Below are 15,255 nucleotides of genomic sequence, written 5' to 3'. Positions count from 1 at the left end.
ATCCGATTTCCCATGCAGACCTTACTGTGAGGAAGAAATGCCGTGTTTGCTGCTTCTCGGCATCAGAGCTGGCAGGTGGCCCATCCTTCTGTGCACTGGACAAGAGGGCTGTGCTGTGCCCACTGGAGTGTGTGGTCCAGGCTTCAGCTACTCACTCTTTAGTGCTCAGGGAAGGGATACAGCTCAGTCTAATACATGAAATCTCTCACAATGAAGTGACCATTGTGATACTAGGACATTATTAGCCACAGAAAGAAGAAAAACAACTTAATTAAATGAGGCTTGAAACCAAGCAGGAAAAAAGAAAACATGGTGTGTATTTTGCAGGTTTAAGACAACCCAAGACAGTGAAACAATGGACTATATATGCAGATATAGACCTTGTAGGCACCATCATCCGTATGAGCCACCTATATATTTAAACTTGATCAGGCCACATTCAGACATAAGCTCTTATTTACAATTATTTAAATTAAATACAACTGGAATAATGTTTTGTTACATATACACATATATATAAAAGAAAAAAACTGTACAACTCAGCAGTGTTTTAAGTATTACATTTCCGCTTAGGCTCTGGGGACCACTGGTGGTGGTCAAGTCTTTATGACTCCTTCCAGAAAGTCCTTTTCTATCATCTCTTCAATTTTTTGCCTGGCTTTGCTGGAAAATGCTTTGTGATTCTCCAGTTTCATGTCCTTGCTTGGGAAGGAGTTTGAGTAGAGGATGGGGCTCCCTGAGTGTCCTCCACAGCGGCTCGTGACTTTGCTGTTGAAGACTTGGCTGAGGACGTTGAAGAAAGGCAGAAGCTGCTCCATGTTGCGCATGGTGCAGAGGGTGAGCAGCAAGTGCCCTGGTTCCCAGCCCAGTGTCCTCGCCGAGCCGTCCTCCTCTGGATTCTTCTGCAAAACACAAGGGAGGTGGTTTGTTATGAACAAGTAAGACATGTTCTGTGAGAATGGTCTGGGACAAACAAAAAGATTCCCATAAAGACTCAGCACCCATAAAGCTGAGGATCCCCAGACTCAGCACTTTAGCACAGAAATGACGGGTTGACCTAGACACGGGAGGGAAGCTGGACCCTGAGTACAGGACCTGGCTAGTGTACAGGTTCTGCCCTTTATTTACTGTGCTGTGCTAAAAACTGTCCACTAAATACCAACACCAGTAATTTCTATATATAAAGACACAGAGCTACTTTAAGTTGGATGTGGCAACACATGGCTTATAACCCTAGCACTTGGGATGATGAGGCAGGAGAACCTTGAGTATAAGATATAATAAGGCTGATGCTTGCTGACAGGAGCCCGATATGGGTGTCTCCTGAGAGGCTCTGCCAGAGCCCTATTGATACAGATGAGGATGCTTGCAGCTAGCCACTGGACTGAACAAGGGACCCTAATGGAGGAGTTAGAGAAAAGACTGAAGGAGTTTGCAACACCATAGGAAGAACAACGATATCAACCAACCAGACCCCCCCAGAGTTCCAAGGGACTAAACCACCAACCAATGAGTACACATGGAGGGACCCATGGCTCCAGCCACATATGTAGCACAGGATGGCATTGCCCAACAAAAACAGGAGAAGCCTTGGTCCTGTAGAAGGCTTATTTCCCCAGTGTAGGGGAATGCCAGGGTGTTGAGATAGGAGTGGGAGCATTCCCATAGAAGCAGGGGGAGGGGAGAGGAGGTATGGGAGAGAGGGGCACAGGGGATAACATTCGAAATGTAGATACATAAAATAACCAAGAAAAATACAAGATACAAGATTTTTGTCTCAAAAACTGCAATAAATGATATTTGTTTCCTAGTTACTTTAAGAGACACCAACAGCTACAGGAAGTCTACCCACAGGAAGGACTGAATGAGTTGAAGGTGTTTGCACTTGCAAAATCACAGACTAGAGCACAACAAGAAGAAAATGCTGAGAACAGGAAAGGCAGGAAGGACGAGTAAGCTTGTTATGTTCATTCACACACTGCGTTCTCTTGGACACTGCTAAGAAAGTGACTTATCTGGTTTTCTTTTTATCAGTTGGGTGATCCCAAGTTTCTTTCTTTATTATGATTTTAGAGAGGAAAGCATTTTAACGCTGAGCTACACTATGAGTCTGTAAAATCGGAAGGTGCACGTGGCAGGAGCAGGCAAGGGCTTTAGAATGAGCCGTGCTGTTACTCAGCTCAGTCATAAGCTCTGATCCAGCCTCCCATCCAGATGAAAGGTGAACACGGACTTTCATCACCACACACGCCGGCCAGCCGACCGTCACACAGCGCCTGGTTTATCATGTTGCTTCTAGTCTCCTAAAAATCGGACTGCAATTAAAGGTCAAGCAAAGGGGAGATAATGAATTTATCCTGAAAGGAAGTAAATGCTGCTTATACCCTTTATAGCTAATTTTGAAATACGGAGAATCATGGTAAAATTGCCTTTTATAGTCCCACTGAGATTTTCCTGTAAAAGAGGGAACCCCTCCTCACAGCCCTGAGCTCGTAATCAAGAAAAGCACAGGTTTCAGTGGGGTTTTGTTATGTGCCTGTCCTCGACACGGAATAACATCTCCATACAACTTTCTCCTTTGACTTCACACGTCTACAGAGGAGTGCCTTCCTGTTGACCTCTCGGGGCTTTTGCTGCCATATCATATGCATCAGCAGCCACCCTCACCTGATGCTTGGCCATCTCCAATCCCTCCAAAATCTTAAAGTCCTCCTCGTCCTGTGGAAGGAAAGAGGAGAACTCATAGCCTTTGTTCCAGTAAAAAGTATGTTTGGCCATGAAGGCCTTGTTTAAAGGGATCGGGATGGGAAGACACTTTCTCGTGTAAGCAGCTGTCTTATCTGTGGGGCACCTTGGAGGATGTCAGAGGGCATGGGCCCAGAGTCTCATGACTGTTCACTGCATCTGGATTTCCTTATCAAATCCTGTGACAGAAAAGGGCAAGTTTTGTTCTTACATTCTGGATCAGACTTTGGTCCATAACTTTGCCCTTTTATTTGGTTCCTAAAGAAGCAAGTATCTCATATCCTTTACTTAAGGCTTCTAATTGCCTTCTTTCCTTTTGCTCTGAGGATACAGCTTCATTACTGCTAAGACAAAACCATGTGAGTTCATACAGACCCAGTCTCAAAAACCATCCCATGAGCCTCAACTGTATGTACTGGACAGATTCTGCACTGAGGAAATGAGATGTTAACAAAGGCCCAATGGTGAACCTGCCATTTTCATTCCCCTCTGCCTCAGGGCAAAGATTGGCAGGCTAGCCTCATCTTCCTTAGTTATAAAGGATTCGGAGCATGCTATAGACTACAGCTTAACCTCCTACACTCTATGAGACAGGTCTTGGTAATTCTCATTTTCTATTTGTCCACATAGATGTTTTTAAAAATGTCTTAGACGTTTGTATTTTTGAGTACCTTCACTGACTTTCTGATTAGTAGTGAATCACATTTAGTAGATGGCTTTATTCTTAGCAGTGTTTTTAAAAGTACAGGGAGCAGGAGTAGGGTAGATATACAACTGAAGCATGGCATAACACGAGTTATAGAAAATATTAGGAGATGTTATTAAAGAAGTCTATTGAGCTATAATTCAACTTTGATGAGGTATTTCTATCAAGTTTATTTAAACTCTGATGTGTTGATCTTTTCATCTTTTTGGTTGTTCCTTTTTGAAGCTAATCTGACAGGTTTGTTCTGCAAACACCCCTGAGCAGTGCTCACTCAGCTCACATCTGATTTCATCACGGTGTCACCCTGACTCCGAACACACTAGACTCTCAGGTTTGTCCCAAGATTATACAAGCATTGCTTCCAGTGTTTTCACTCATTTTGAAAGTAAGAAATTTAAAAATGTTTTTAAAGAATTCTTTTATCTTTTTAAAAAATTGAGTATGACAAAGAGATATTTCTTAAAAATAAATCTTCAAAACCAAGAACTTTTTTCCAGATAAACTTGATAATATTCTTAGTTTTACAAGAAACATTTAGTAATGATTCACAAGTACAACATTTAATATAGCAGCTATATAGTACATATAAACATTTAGTAATGACTCACGAATGCAGCATTTAGTATTAGCACAGTTATAGAATACACAATAGAACAGAAAACAACAATAACATAATGAGAGCCTCCTAAGCTTTGGTACCTTTGCTCTTTTCCGAAGAAGTTTTGCTAGTCGAACCACGTATGGCTTAAATTCTCGCTGATGTATGCCTTGCCTTCTGACTTCTAAGCCGGAGTCATCTGAAGCTTCAGGAATAAAGGCCCATCGGTACCTACCAGTGGGAGAACGTGGCCATGGAGATAAGCTACATCATTTAGTACAAAGAACCTGGCCACAATACATGCAAAACTCAGGTGGAGCTGAACCGAGCTGGGAGCACCATTCACTGGCACTAGCTTTAATCAGTGAAAGTAGAACTCACCATTTGAAGCTGAGTGGTGGTGGCACACACCTTTAATCCCAGCCCTCAGGGTGAGAGGGGGGAGAGGCAGGGGAATCTCTGTGAGTTCAAGGCCAGCCTGGTCGACAAATAGAGTTCCAGACAGCCAGGGCTACACTGAGAAATCTTGGCTCAAACAAACAAACAAACCAAGAACTATTTCAGAGCTATAGGATAATAGGACAACTTGTACTTGTCACCATTTTATGAGCAAAATCAGTATTAAAAATGTTTCTTCTTAGGGGTTGGGGATTTGGCTCAGTGGTAGAGCGCTCGCCTAGGAAGCGCAAGGCCCTGGGTTCGGTCCCCAGCTCCGAAAAAAAAAAAAAAAATGTTTCTTCTTAACCTAATAGACAAAATATATTGTGTGACTGTAGTAACTGCCTCAAGCTTGCAGTCCTCTCCCTCAGTCTCTTCCTGACTGGTAGACAGGAAACTCAAACAGAAACTGCTATGTCTGCATTATAACAAAGTTGGTTATCCCAGCACGTAAAAGCTTGTAAGAAGGAAGACTTTCCGTTACAGGAACCGTCAGTGTTCCAGACAGATTCTTGTATGTATGTATCCTCCCAGAGAGTTCGTGCACAGAAAAGCATATTCACATTCACCCCTCTAACTTTCAAAAACAAACCACTACCAAAGTCACACCAGGTCTGTGGGCCCAACAGCTTGGGGTAGAGCGCTTGCCTGGCACACAGGCCTGGACTCCCTCCCACCAGCACTAAGACAACCCGACCAAAGTGAAAGCAGGCACAATTGCTCATTGAACTGTCTTGGAGCTTTTTTTTATATATCGCTCTTTGATATGCTTTCTTCCACACTACACAGCAAGACTTCCAGTGCCCGAGTCTGCACCCCACTGCCCCACATCTAGGGGGTGCTCTAGCTTTTCAGTGATGGTCTGGGAATATATCCACAGCAACCACTGAGTGCTAGCAACTGTGCTGCTCCACTCTTTCCAATACAGAAAGGTTTTAGCGAAAACTTATGAATACTTCAGCCTACACAAAGAACTTTAGGTTGTACACCAGTGACCAAATGTATTTAGAAAATATCCATTTAATATCCTTGCTTTTACTTACATCTGAAACTGAGGAAGATTTTCAGAGGGCAATGCCAGAGCCAAATCCAAAAACTTGCAGGCTGAGAGATAGAGGTTTAACCACCTCTGGCTGTTGTATGATGTGGAGAAGCCATTCCCTCCAGTGTAGGTTGTCTCCAGACCAGCCGCAGACGGCCCTGACGTCCTGGAACCAGACAGTGCTGTCATCAGCAGGACCTTTGGCTCATGGGAGTCCTGCAAATGCTAAAGACCAACTTGTCTCTTCCACAGCCACACTGGTGACCAGGAATTACAGTGCTCACGACTAAACTGTGTTTGAAGACTTCACTCGTCAGGCACTTATATCCTGTTGTGTCAGGCAGGGCTTCTCAGCTTGGAGCTTACCAAGCAGGGTAGGACAGTGAGTCCCAGGGACCAGCTTTGCCCACTTCCTCAGAGCATGAGTGCAAATGCATGGACCACTCCTACCCTTTTCTGTTTTTATTCTCTGTGTATGAGTGTTTGGCTGCTGCATACATACACAAACATGCACGCACACACACGCACACAGGTGCACACACGTGTGTACTGGATGCCCTGGAAGTTAGAGTGACAGATGGCTGTGAGCTGCCACGTGAGTGCGGGCAACTGAACCCAGTTCTCACTGCTTAGTCATCTGTCCAGCTTGCACACGTAGACATTTTACATGAAAACTCAGGTCCTCAGACTCACATGGTAAGCATGACACACTGAGCTAGCCACTGCACACCCAACTGGGAACATTCTGGAAGGTATATGGATACCCTGGTCACAGTTTACCTGCCATACTGGTAAAACTATGTATCTCAAGTTTTAGGTACTGGATCTAAACTACCAAAACTAACATGAGACTAACATGACTAATGTGCTTGAAATAATACTGAATTATATTAAGTGGATTCTTGTATAGAGTATAAGTGTAGAGGCTGACATTCATAAATGATAATAATTTAGTCTATCATGTTTCCTGACTAAATAAAATTACATTCAAACAAATAATGGAAGTACTCATTTTTTAAACATTTATTATTTTATGTATATGGGAATTCTGCCTGCATTTCTATCTGTGTACCATGTGTCCATTCCCTTGGAACTGTAGGTATAGCCAACCCCATGTGGGTGATGGGAAGTGAACCAGGTCCTCTGAGAGAGTTGTCAGTGCTCTTTACCATTGGTTGAGCCATCTCTCTGGCCCCAAATAATGGAAGGGTGGTATCTGAACTCTGAGTAACTTCAGCTAACTTGAGGAACTCCCAGAAATGAAAGCACACCGTACCGTGAAATGTCTTCATCAGCAGTGAGCTCCTGCTCCATCAGCAAGAACACCTGCACCTGCAGACAGGAAGGAAATGCTCACTTCACGTGGGTGCACCACTATTTCACCACAGCTCTGGTGGGTGTGGGGCTTGGGAGGGTTTACTTCAGGGAGTCTTCACAATCTCTGAGTGGACTTAGATGGGATGCATGCTGTACTTGAAGCATCAGACTAACAATCCTGCTCAACTGTCTCTCACCAGGGGCCACCAGTCCTGTTGGCTATGACAGAGCCAAAAATGTGCCAAAGAGACCAAGTGTTAAACTGGATGAGAGGTGTAAGCGTTCACAGGCAGTTGGTTCTCTGCACAATTTGAGGCTTAAGATACTTAAGAACATGGAATTTGACTTGTTTTTACTATTTCAACTTCAGAAATTGCCATGAACTGATAATATTGAGTTTAGTTTTCACCTAAAAAGCATTTGGAAATTAATCACACTGTTTTTCAGTTTATATTTATAGTCTCATAAATTAAAATTAACTCACAAGTTCGGTGATCATGGTAGGCCAGAGTGAGGTAAGGTGTTGTGGAGACATTCTTAAAAGTAACACTCTAAAAAACAGGAACACTTGAGAGTGAAGGGTCGGCACCTGGGGCAAACGGAGACTCTCAACCAATCTCTCTGAAAGAAACAGCACATTGTCATTGCCTAAGTAATCCCAATTATTACAAAACCTAATGCCTAGACAGAAAAAAACTCCACATTTTGCAGGCTGCTTCTTTAATTAGAAGTTAAAGAGTGACATGAAATATGTACAAAACTCAGGCATTTTCTTATAAGATTCAGTAGATTCTATTACATGCAGCTAAAAGTTTCGAATGTTAGGATTCTCTGTGGACAGAATAAGAAAGAGGGACTAGTCCATGAACTACATTTTGAAGAAAGATTAACTATAGACACAAAGGATCCAGGCATGGAATCCCAGCACTTGGGAGGTTGGTAAGGTAAGATCATGTGCTGGAAGCCAGCCTATACTATATAATGAGACCTGTTCCCAAACAAATCCAAACCCAAACAAAGCAAGCAAGCAACCTAAGGACTCAGAAGACTCTCACTGTTCTGTATCTGCAATCAGGTGTACAGAGGCGAAGAACAGAACCCTTCCATGGGAGTCCTTGGGTTCTTGAGGTTAGAGGCTGCACAACACTCCCTGAGTCGGGCAGTAAATAGTTTGGTTATGGGTAAAGGTATTTGGTGGCTCAGAGTGATGTATTCTTTGAACACAGTCACCAAACTCATGATGAAAATTTTCAAAACTGTCATGTAACCAATTATAGTGGTTCACTTCCAGCCTGGAATATTAAATGCCTGTTTTTTTTTTTTATTAAAAAAAGACAGTATTATTCATAGTTGTATTAGGGTTTGTATTTCCTCTGCAAAATGTTTCTGCCAAAACTCTTGTCTATGGACTTACAAAATGCTTGGGCTACCTTCTCTATGTTTGTTCTTTAGAGAGCTTTGAGTCGGACCATGGAGCTCAAGTCAAAGCTCAAAGAAGTGAGGCAATGGCTCATGTTCACAGATGGCAGAATGACCATTTGAAGATACAGTTACAGGGCTCGGTTAGGGGACAGTAGGCTGGAGGATGGAGCGGGTTTCTCCTATACCTGCTCTGAATCAGCGTTAAATACATGGGACCGTATTTTTTTTTAACATGGCTATTTTTTCCATAGCCAGCATTCATGACTCCAGGGGTCAAGGATAGAAGTGGAAATACTACTACTCAGAGACACTCCTTGTTACTCACTAGCAAAAATTTGCTTCCTCCTACCTCTGATCTTACGCTCTGTTGGCCCAGAAGTCTTGCTTCCTGAAGGGGCAGTGTTCCCCATGGTTACTTTCTCAACACCCCCCCACAGTCAAAGCAAAGAGTTACATTTGTCATTTGTAGCAGGAATGACTGACCTGGACTATTAAGGAGAAATTGGACTGCTTCTCCTAATGAAGGTAAGGGAGAGCACTTCTGAAGTGCGAGTGACAGTAGGGTATCTCAGTATCTTATCGGGCAGACCTGCTATGAAAGTCCATGGGAAATACAACCCAATCTAGGTAGGATGGCTAACATGCACGACTGAAGCTTTGGGTAGAGACTCCAGACCTGATTGCTACAGGGGGTTGAAGAAGTGTAGAATAAGCAGAGGGCAGTTATAAATAGTAGTTTTAGAAAGGAAGGTCATAATTATTATGGATGTTTCCCCCCATTTTGCTAAGAATATTATGTGTGTAGACATGTGTGTATTTATATATTTGTGTGTGTATATGTATAGACATATGTATATATTTATACATACATATGTACACACACATACAAAGCAAGATGTTTTTCCTAGTTTTACATTTTTGCATTAAATAATAAAACCTTGAATGAATTGGTACTTAAGAGCTGTAAAACTATATTATCATTTTAAGTTCTGGGATATCAAAAGATCAAGTATTCCTCAAGAGATTTTCCTCTATCCTATGGAAAGAATGTTTTCAGCTGTTTGTGGAAGAGTTATTTTAGGAGTAATTTTGACTTTATTTGGAAATATAAGCATGTCAGAAGTGGTTGGGTGTAGATAGGAGATGGGTGGATGATGGTTGGTTTTTACTGTCCACTTGAATGGAGTAAAGGGTGTAACATAAATCGTACCACCGTGTGCTGTCTGCATTTGTTGAAAGTGGATTCTGAGGGCAAGAAGGGCAGACTGCAGCATGTTTATTTCAAGTTTCCTTAAAAATTCCCTGTTCTGGGACGGGCTGAGTACCCAGCTAAATGACACAGTTAAGAGACTAGCAGACAGCACAGAGTGTTAAACAACACCATGTCCGTGGGCACAGCTAGAAAGTAGACTATTTGCAACAGGAGTCACTGTTGTTTATACCAACATATAAAATGCCTATGTTGGAATGAGAAACTGGAAGCTCAGCCATGAAGATCAGTTCTCTGTCTAAGCACTTTTCAGTGGGAACTGTAGCATGGTTTCCCTTGTCATTCCTGATGGATGTTGCAATTGTGTGATTTGATGTTACCATTGTTTGTTCTCACCTGGTTGGGTTCTCCAGTGCTCTCTGCTGGATGTTGCAAGGGTCCAGTCTTCGACGCTTTGCTGTCTGTCTATCTGCTGTTTATCTACTGCTTGCAGTTTGTTCTACCTGTCCTTGCTACATACTTAAACTCATGGATTTGAAAACCAAAGCACAGCTACTGTCGATTATTCTCTAGGAATACCAGAATGGACTTCCAGAAAAGAATGCCATGTGGGTTTGTGACTAGGAGAGAAGATCTGTCCTTAACGTGTTTTTTCTTTATAAATGAAAAAGCAGTGTGTGCTGTGCCTGCCTTCTTTTCTTTTCCTTCAGCAAGTATTGCTGTTACAGTTTTTTAACATTCGACTCCAATTTCTTTGGCCTTTCTTTTTTCTTTTTGTCCTTTTACTTAGAAGCTATATGGGGTTTATTTTTTATGGTATTGGAAAGAATCTTTTATTTTCTGAAGTAAATTAGTACTCTCTATTTTGCTTTTGTATATTTTAAGTAAATTGGTAACGAAAACCAACTGTCTAGAGATGCTGTCCTTTCTCATTTTCAAAGACCCATAGAATCTATATTTATAGTATCAGAGCTTATTCTGTTTGCAAACTCAGAAGAAATCATAAAAGACTGACTGTGATCCTGGCTTGGAATAACAGTGTAGGGATTATGATAGGTCTAAAAGTAAACATCCTGGCTATACACACTCAGTATGTATGCACACACACGTGCAACTTCAATCCGTGCACAACTTCCTGGTTATCCAAGTCACATCTGTACTCAGAGAGACAAGTGAACTTAATACCAAGGTATGCTGCAGGGAGCCTGGATGCCTACAGTTATACTGCATCCTTGGAGGCATCCACCTTCTTAGGAAGGGCAACCATTGTGTTCTCTGCTTCTCCAGTGTGCAGATGACTGCCACTGGCGTGCTTAACCCTGCTTCGTAAGCCAATCCAACATATTCCTCTTCTAGAGATGCTGTCGGCAGCACAGTTCCAAATTAGACATACAGATGTTTGTGACTGGCAATAATTCCTGACTTTTCTTTATTTTGTTCTCTTGTTTGTATTTCCTGACCTCTTGTCCACAGCTCAAACACAGTAATACACTTGCCTAGAGTGAGATAGCCACTAACTGAATTTGCTGTGAATTTCTCTGATATTTGAACCAAACAATAAACCATAGATAATGTTTAGAGTAAGCCTTTCAAATTCTATGTTGATTTCTTTTACATAATGAAGCTGAAAAAATTCAGATATGTAATAGTGTCCCTCAATACTTGCTTTATCTCAACCCAAATTAATTTAGTAAAGGTATTTTCTAAGAAATAACAGAAAAAACACCAAAACCCAAAATAAATGTACCCCAAGTCCCTATAATTCAGAACAGAGAGAGGATAAAGGGCTTTACTTACCTTGTATGTCTGGAAGGTACTTCTGGTACTGGTCAATTTCACTGCTAAAAATGGCAAAGGCCAATCTTTTGAGAAGCATGGCTCTCTGTTCTAGTTCCACGTCCCGATTTGCAAAAAGATTGAGAGAACTGCTCTGGGCCACGGCTACTCGAGCTATAAAGGGAATGGAAGCAGAAGGCCCATCAGTCATCGCCTGACATGCTCATTCCTTCTTCAGAATGAGTGAGTGAATTCCCCATGACGCACACACCGAGGGACACAGCAAAGTGCCGAGACCTTTCTCTGGTGCAGAAAAGCTGGCAGACAGTTTGAGCACACACGTGCCACAAGGTTGAATGGCATAATTATGCAAGCAGACAAGAAAATTAAGAATTGTGAATTTTAGAAGGTAAAATAACCAATAATATCATTAATAAAGCTGTCTCTCTAAAACTGTTTATTACTTTAAAAAATAATTTCTGGAGAGATCAAGTTGGCCTGATTTCCAAGCCTTTATATTTAGCTACTGCTCATGACTTACTCTGCTATAGCCATGTTGTCTTGCTGGTTATGACTCACTGAGTTTGCTCTCACCCCAAGAACTTTGTAATTTGGCTCCCTTAGTTTCATATCCAATATGAGCTCTTTGCTGTTAAAATTCATTACACCAAGCCCCATTTTATTTCCTTTACAACATCGCTTCCTAATTTAAAACTTTTATAAATGTTAGCATACTGCTTGGTCCACTGTCATTTTTCAATAAATATTTGATGAATGGAGAAGAGACTGAAGGAAAAGTAGTCTAATGACTGGCCCAGCTCCGGATCCGTCTCATGGGGAGCACCAAGGCTTGACACTCTTCCTAATTCTGTGTTTACAGACAGGAGCCTAGCATGGCTGTCCTCTGAGATCCTCTACCAAGGAGCTGACTGGGAGAGATGCAGATTCTTGCACCCAACCATTGGACTGAAGGTGGATACCTCTATGGTTGACTGAATTAGGGGAAGGACTGAAGAAGCTGAAGGGGAGGGTGACCCCATAGGAAGATCAGCAATCTCAACTAACCTGGACCCCAGGGAGCTCAGAGACTAAACTGCCAACCAGAGAGCATACACTGGCTGCTCCAAGGCTCCTGGCACAAATATGGCAGAGGACTGGTCTGGTCTGGTCTCAGGTAGAGAAGATAAGCCTAATCCTCGAGAGACTTGAGGCCCCAGGGAAGAGGGAGGCCTGGCGTGTGTGTGTGTGTGTGTGTGTGTGTGTGTGTGTGTGTGTGTGTGTGTGTCACCCTCTCAGATGCAAGGGGGAGGAGGAATGAGATGAGGGACTATGGGAGGGGGGTCCGGGAGGGGGAGCAGGCAACGGCTGGAATATAAATAAATAATAATAGTAAAAAACCCACACAGTCATTTTCTAGACTATTTGGAACCATATACTTTTTATTGTAAAAGCCATCTGACAGATCAGCTGACAGAGTAATGAACATCCACATTGTCTACTATCCACTTGCCTCGGGTATTGTGATGTGTAACAAGTGCCTCAAAACTTGACTTCAAGAGTTGGGAACGGAACTCTGAGGTTAAGTACTTGCATAGCACACATGCAGCCCTGGATGTGATTTCCAGCACTATCAACAACCAAACCAAGCCAAGCCAAGCCAAGCCGAGCCAAACCAAGCCAAGCCAAGCTAAACCAAAGCAATGAACAAAAGATAGCTGCAAGAACCCAGAAGAGGTGACGTGACACCCTTCTCCAGGTAAGAAAACTAATGGGGACCCACAGTATAGACTCATGGAATCCCAACGAGCACAGTTCAGCTTAGTAACATCTTTTCTCTCCTTTTCCCTCCCCCCTTCTCTTTCCTGAAGATCCACAGCCGCAGCCATAGAGTGCGCTCTTGCAGAGTTCAGATCCACTTGCCTACTCTCAGTCTTGGGTAAGGTTCGTTAGTGGTACACACTCACACTCACTGCTGGCGTGAGCCATCTCATCAGGGGCTTGTGTGCATCTCTATCACATTCTTCTCTTACTCACACCTGCATCACTCTCTCATCCCCAGTCAGCAGTTCTCTTCACTTCCCACACAGCCCTCATTCTAAATCTTGGGTCTTGGGTTTTGTTTGAACCTGAGCTGGTCTGGAACTTTTGATCCTTTTGCCTTTGTCTCCTAGGGGCTGGTGTTACAGCTGTCCTTTCCCACAGTGTCTCATAACTTTTTTTAATCTTTATTTGTATGTGAGGGGAAACACGGGATACTTGTCTTTCTTAGTCTATTATAGTTCCATAGGAACTTACGTTTAACTTGACAAAGAGCTAACTCAGTACTTTTCAAAAAAGAGTAGCACATAGTAAGGATGAATGTACAAGAAAACAACTACTCAGGCTGTCACAGTACTCACTCATCAAATCTCTGAATGTTGTCTTATCATGTGTCATCAGGTTGTCCATGATTGCTCTCCAGCTGAAAGACACAGGATTGTCAGAGGTCATTAAGAGTCTATTCTTGTTAAGGCCTCCTACCTTTGCTAGGCAGTGACTGATGTGAACAGATATTATGGTGGAAGTGGGAAGAAGGCTACTTACTGACTAACACAGGAAGCATCCATCTGAAAGAAGCTGGGGTCCATGAAAAGGTCAAAGGCCTCTTTTTTCCAGGCCCTCCGTGTATACTGATACCCACTAAGACTGCTGAGCAGTTGGACGCAGGCTCGGTAACTAGGGGCATTATGTGCACTGTACAGAAAAATACAGAAAATGACACAATACTTCACTTCAGTCATGATCTTGAGTTTATGTGTCTTCAGATTTACCTCAAGTACGGACATAGAAACAAGAAACGGAAGTCACCATAAGAAAAACAACACAAAAAATTTCAACCATTATATATGAGTCAAGGTAAGAATGATACTTTGTAGTTGAGGCCAAACACTAGCAGAATGCGAATTAGCTGGAATCTGTTGGGATCATATGGTACCTGTGATTTCGGAGGTAGGGCACAACATAATGCATAATGTTTACAAGTAAAGGGATAACACGTTCTTTTTCATCACTGTAGAAAACCATATCCAGAAGATGAGCCAATACCTATAACAGAGAAAACAAGGTCATCTATGTGCTGGAACTGGGGCCGAGGAGGGAACTCTACACTGAGAAAGAGAAGTACAGAGACACTCAGGACTCTCCTATGTGAGTAAAAACTGAACATACAAGTCACACCTTAACATCCTCTTTCCCGGCTGGAGTTAAAAAGAAGCTTAAGAAAACAGAGACGGGGTTTGTCAAGTTCCTGCTCAGTCAGCCAACCACCACGCACTGTCAGTCACACTTACTAACCTGTGTAAACCCCAAGCAGCCACTCTGGAAGGGGTGAGATGTGACATTATGGGCATATAAAGCTAAAACCACACCCCACGCCACAAGAATGGACATAAAAACGTTGGTAACTGACTATACATATTTATACCTAACCACCTCTACTCTTCTAAGACATAATCAGATACAAAACATTTTATTTCGTAAAATATAAACTTAAAAAATGAGGGGTAGGGAAATATGACATAGTTTATCCTGAGCCAAATCTGAATGACCAAGGGCCAGAAACACAGATCCTGAATGTCCTGAATTACAAATGTTCTTTCGTGGGCATTTTCAGGAACTTTTATAGTTCTCTCTCATATTTTGGTGGGGGAAAGTAGATAATAGGTTACATAGCAAAGTGTGGAAAATCTTTTAGAAGCTGTAGAAGTGATCTGGAGACACTGCTAACTTTAGGGTTAGTGGATGCTGAGGTCTGTTTAGTGTAACATATTGTGAAATTTTATGTGATAGAGCATGATAGGTCAGATACAGAGGTGGCGATGAGTGGCTACTAAAGATAGCCCAAAATAGTATGGCACTAAATCTGCAACATTTTAACTCGTCACAATAAGGAAGTTCTAAGCAGCCAATCAGACTTGTAGAATTCTCAATATCCGTGTTCATCCTGAAACACTTCAGGTCAC

The 15,255-nt window shown here is 42.3% G+C and overlaps 1 protein-coding gene across 9 annotated transcripts in view; it reads right to left on the bottom strand.

Moving 5' to 3' along the window:
• Window positions 1-296: 296 nt before the first annotated feature.
• The window catches only part of Dop1a (DOP1 leucine zipper like protein A), a 102,650-nt gene continuing 87,691 nt past the window's right edge, over window positions 297-15,255 (bottom strand). For 6 of the 9 annotated variants that reach the window (XM_017596105.3, XM_017596108.3, XM_017596107.3 and 3 more), the window contains 10 exons: window positions 14,229-14,338; window positions 13,838-13,987; window positions 13,654-13,715; window positions 11,276-11,428; window positions 7,331-7,467; window positions 6,806-6,861; window positions 5,531-5,695; window positions 4,151-4,280; window positions 2,668-2,718; window positions 297-902 (listed from right to left, as the gene is read on the bottom strand). In XM_017596105.3, coding sequence (XP_017451594.1) covers window positions 597-902; window positions 2,668-2,718; window positions 4,151-4,280; window positions 5,531-5,695; window positions 6,806-6,861; window positions 7,331-7,467; window positions 11,276-11,428; window positions 13,654-13,715; window positions 13,838-13,987; window positions 14,229-14,338 — 1,320 coding nt within the window. In that variant the 3' untranslated portion in view covers window positions 297-596. The remainder of the gene's footprint in view (window positions 903-2,667; window positions 2,719-4,150; window positions 4,281-5,530; window positions 5,696-6,805; window positions 6,862-7,330; window positions 7,468-11,275; window positions 11,429-13,653; window positions 13,716-13,837; window positions 13,988-14,228; window positions 14,339-15,255) is intronic. The other 3 variants (XM_039082549.2, XM_006243503.5, NM_001427274.1) reach the window with 2 other exon arrangements.

This window comes from Rattus norvegicus, chromosome 8, assembly GCF_036323735.1.
Source record: "Rattus norvegicus strain BN/NHsdMcwi chromosome 8, GRCr8, whole genome shotgun sequence".
Classification (NCBI taxonomy): Eukaryota; Metazoa; Chordata; class Mammalia; order Rodentia; family Muridae; genus Rattus; species Rattus norvegicus.
This window is presented reverse-complemented; position numbering and strand designations above follow the sequence as displayed.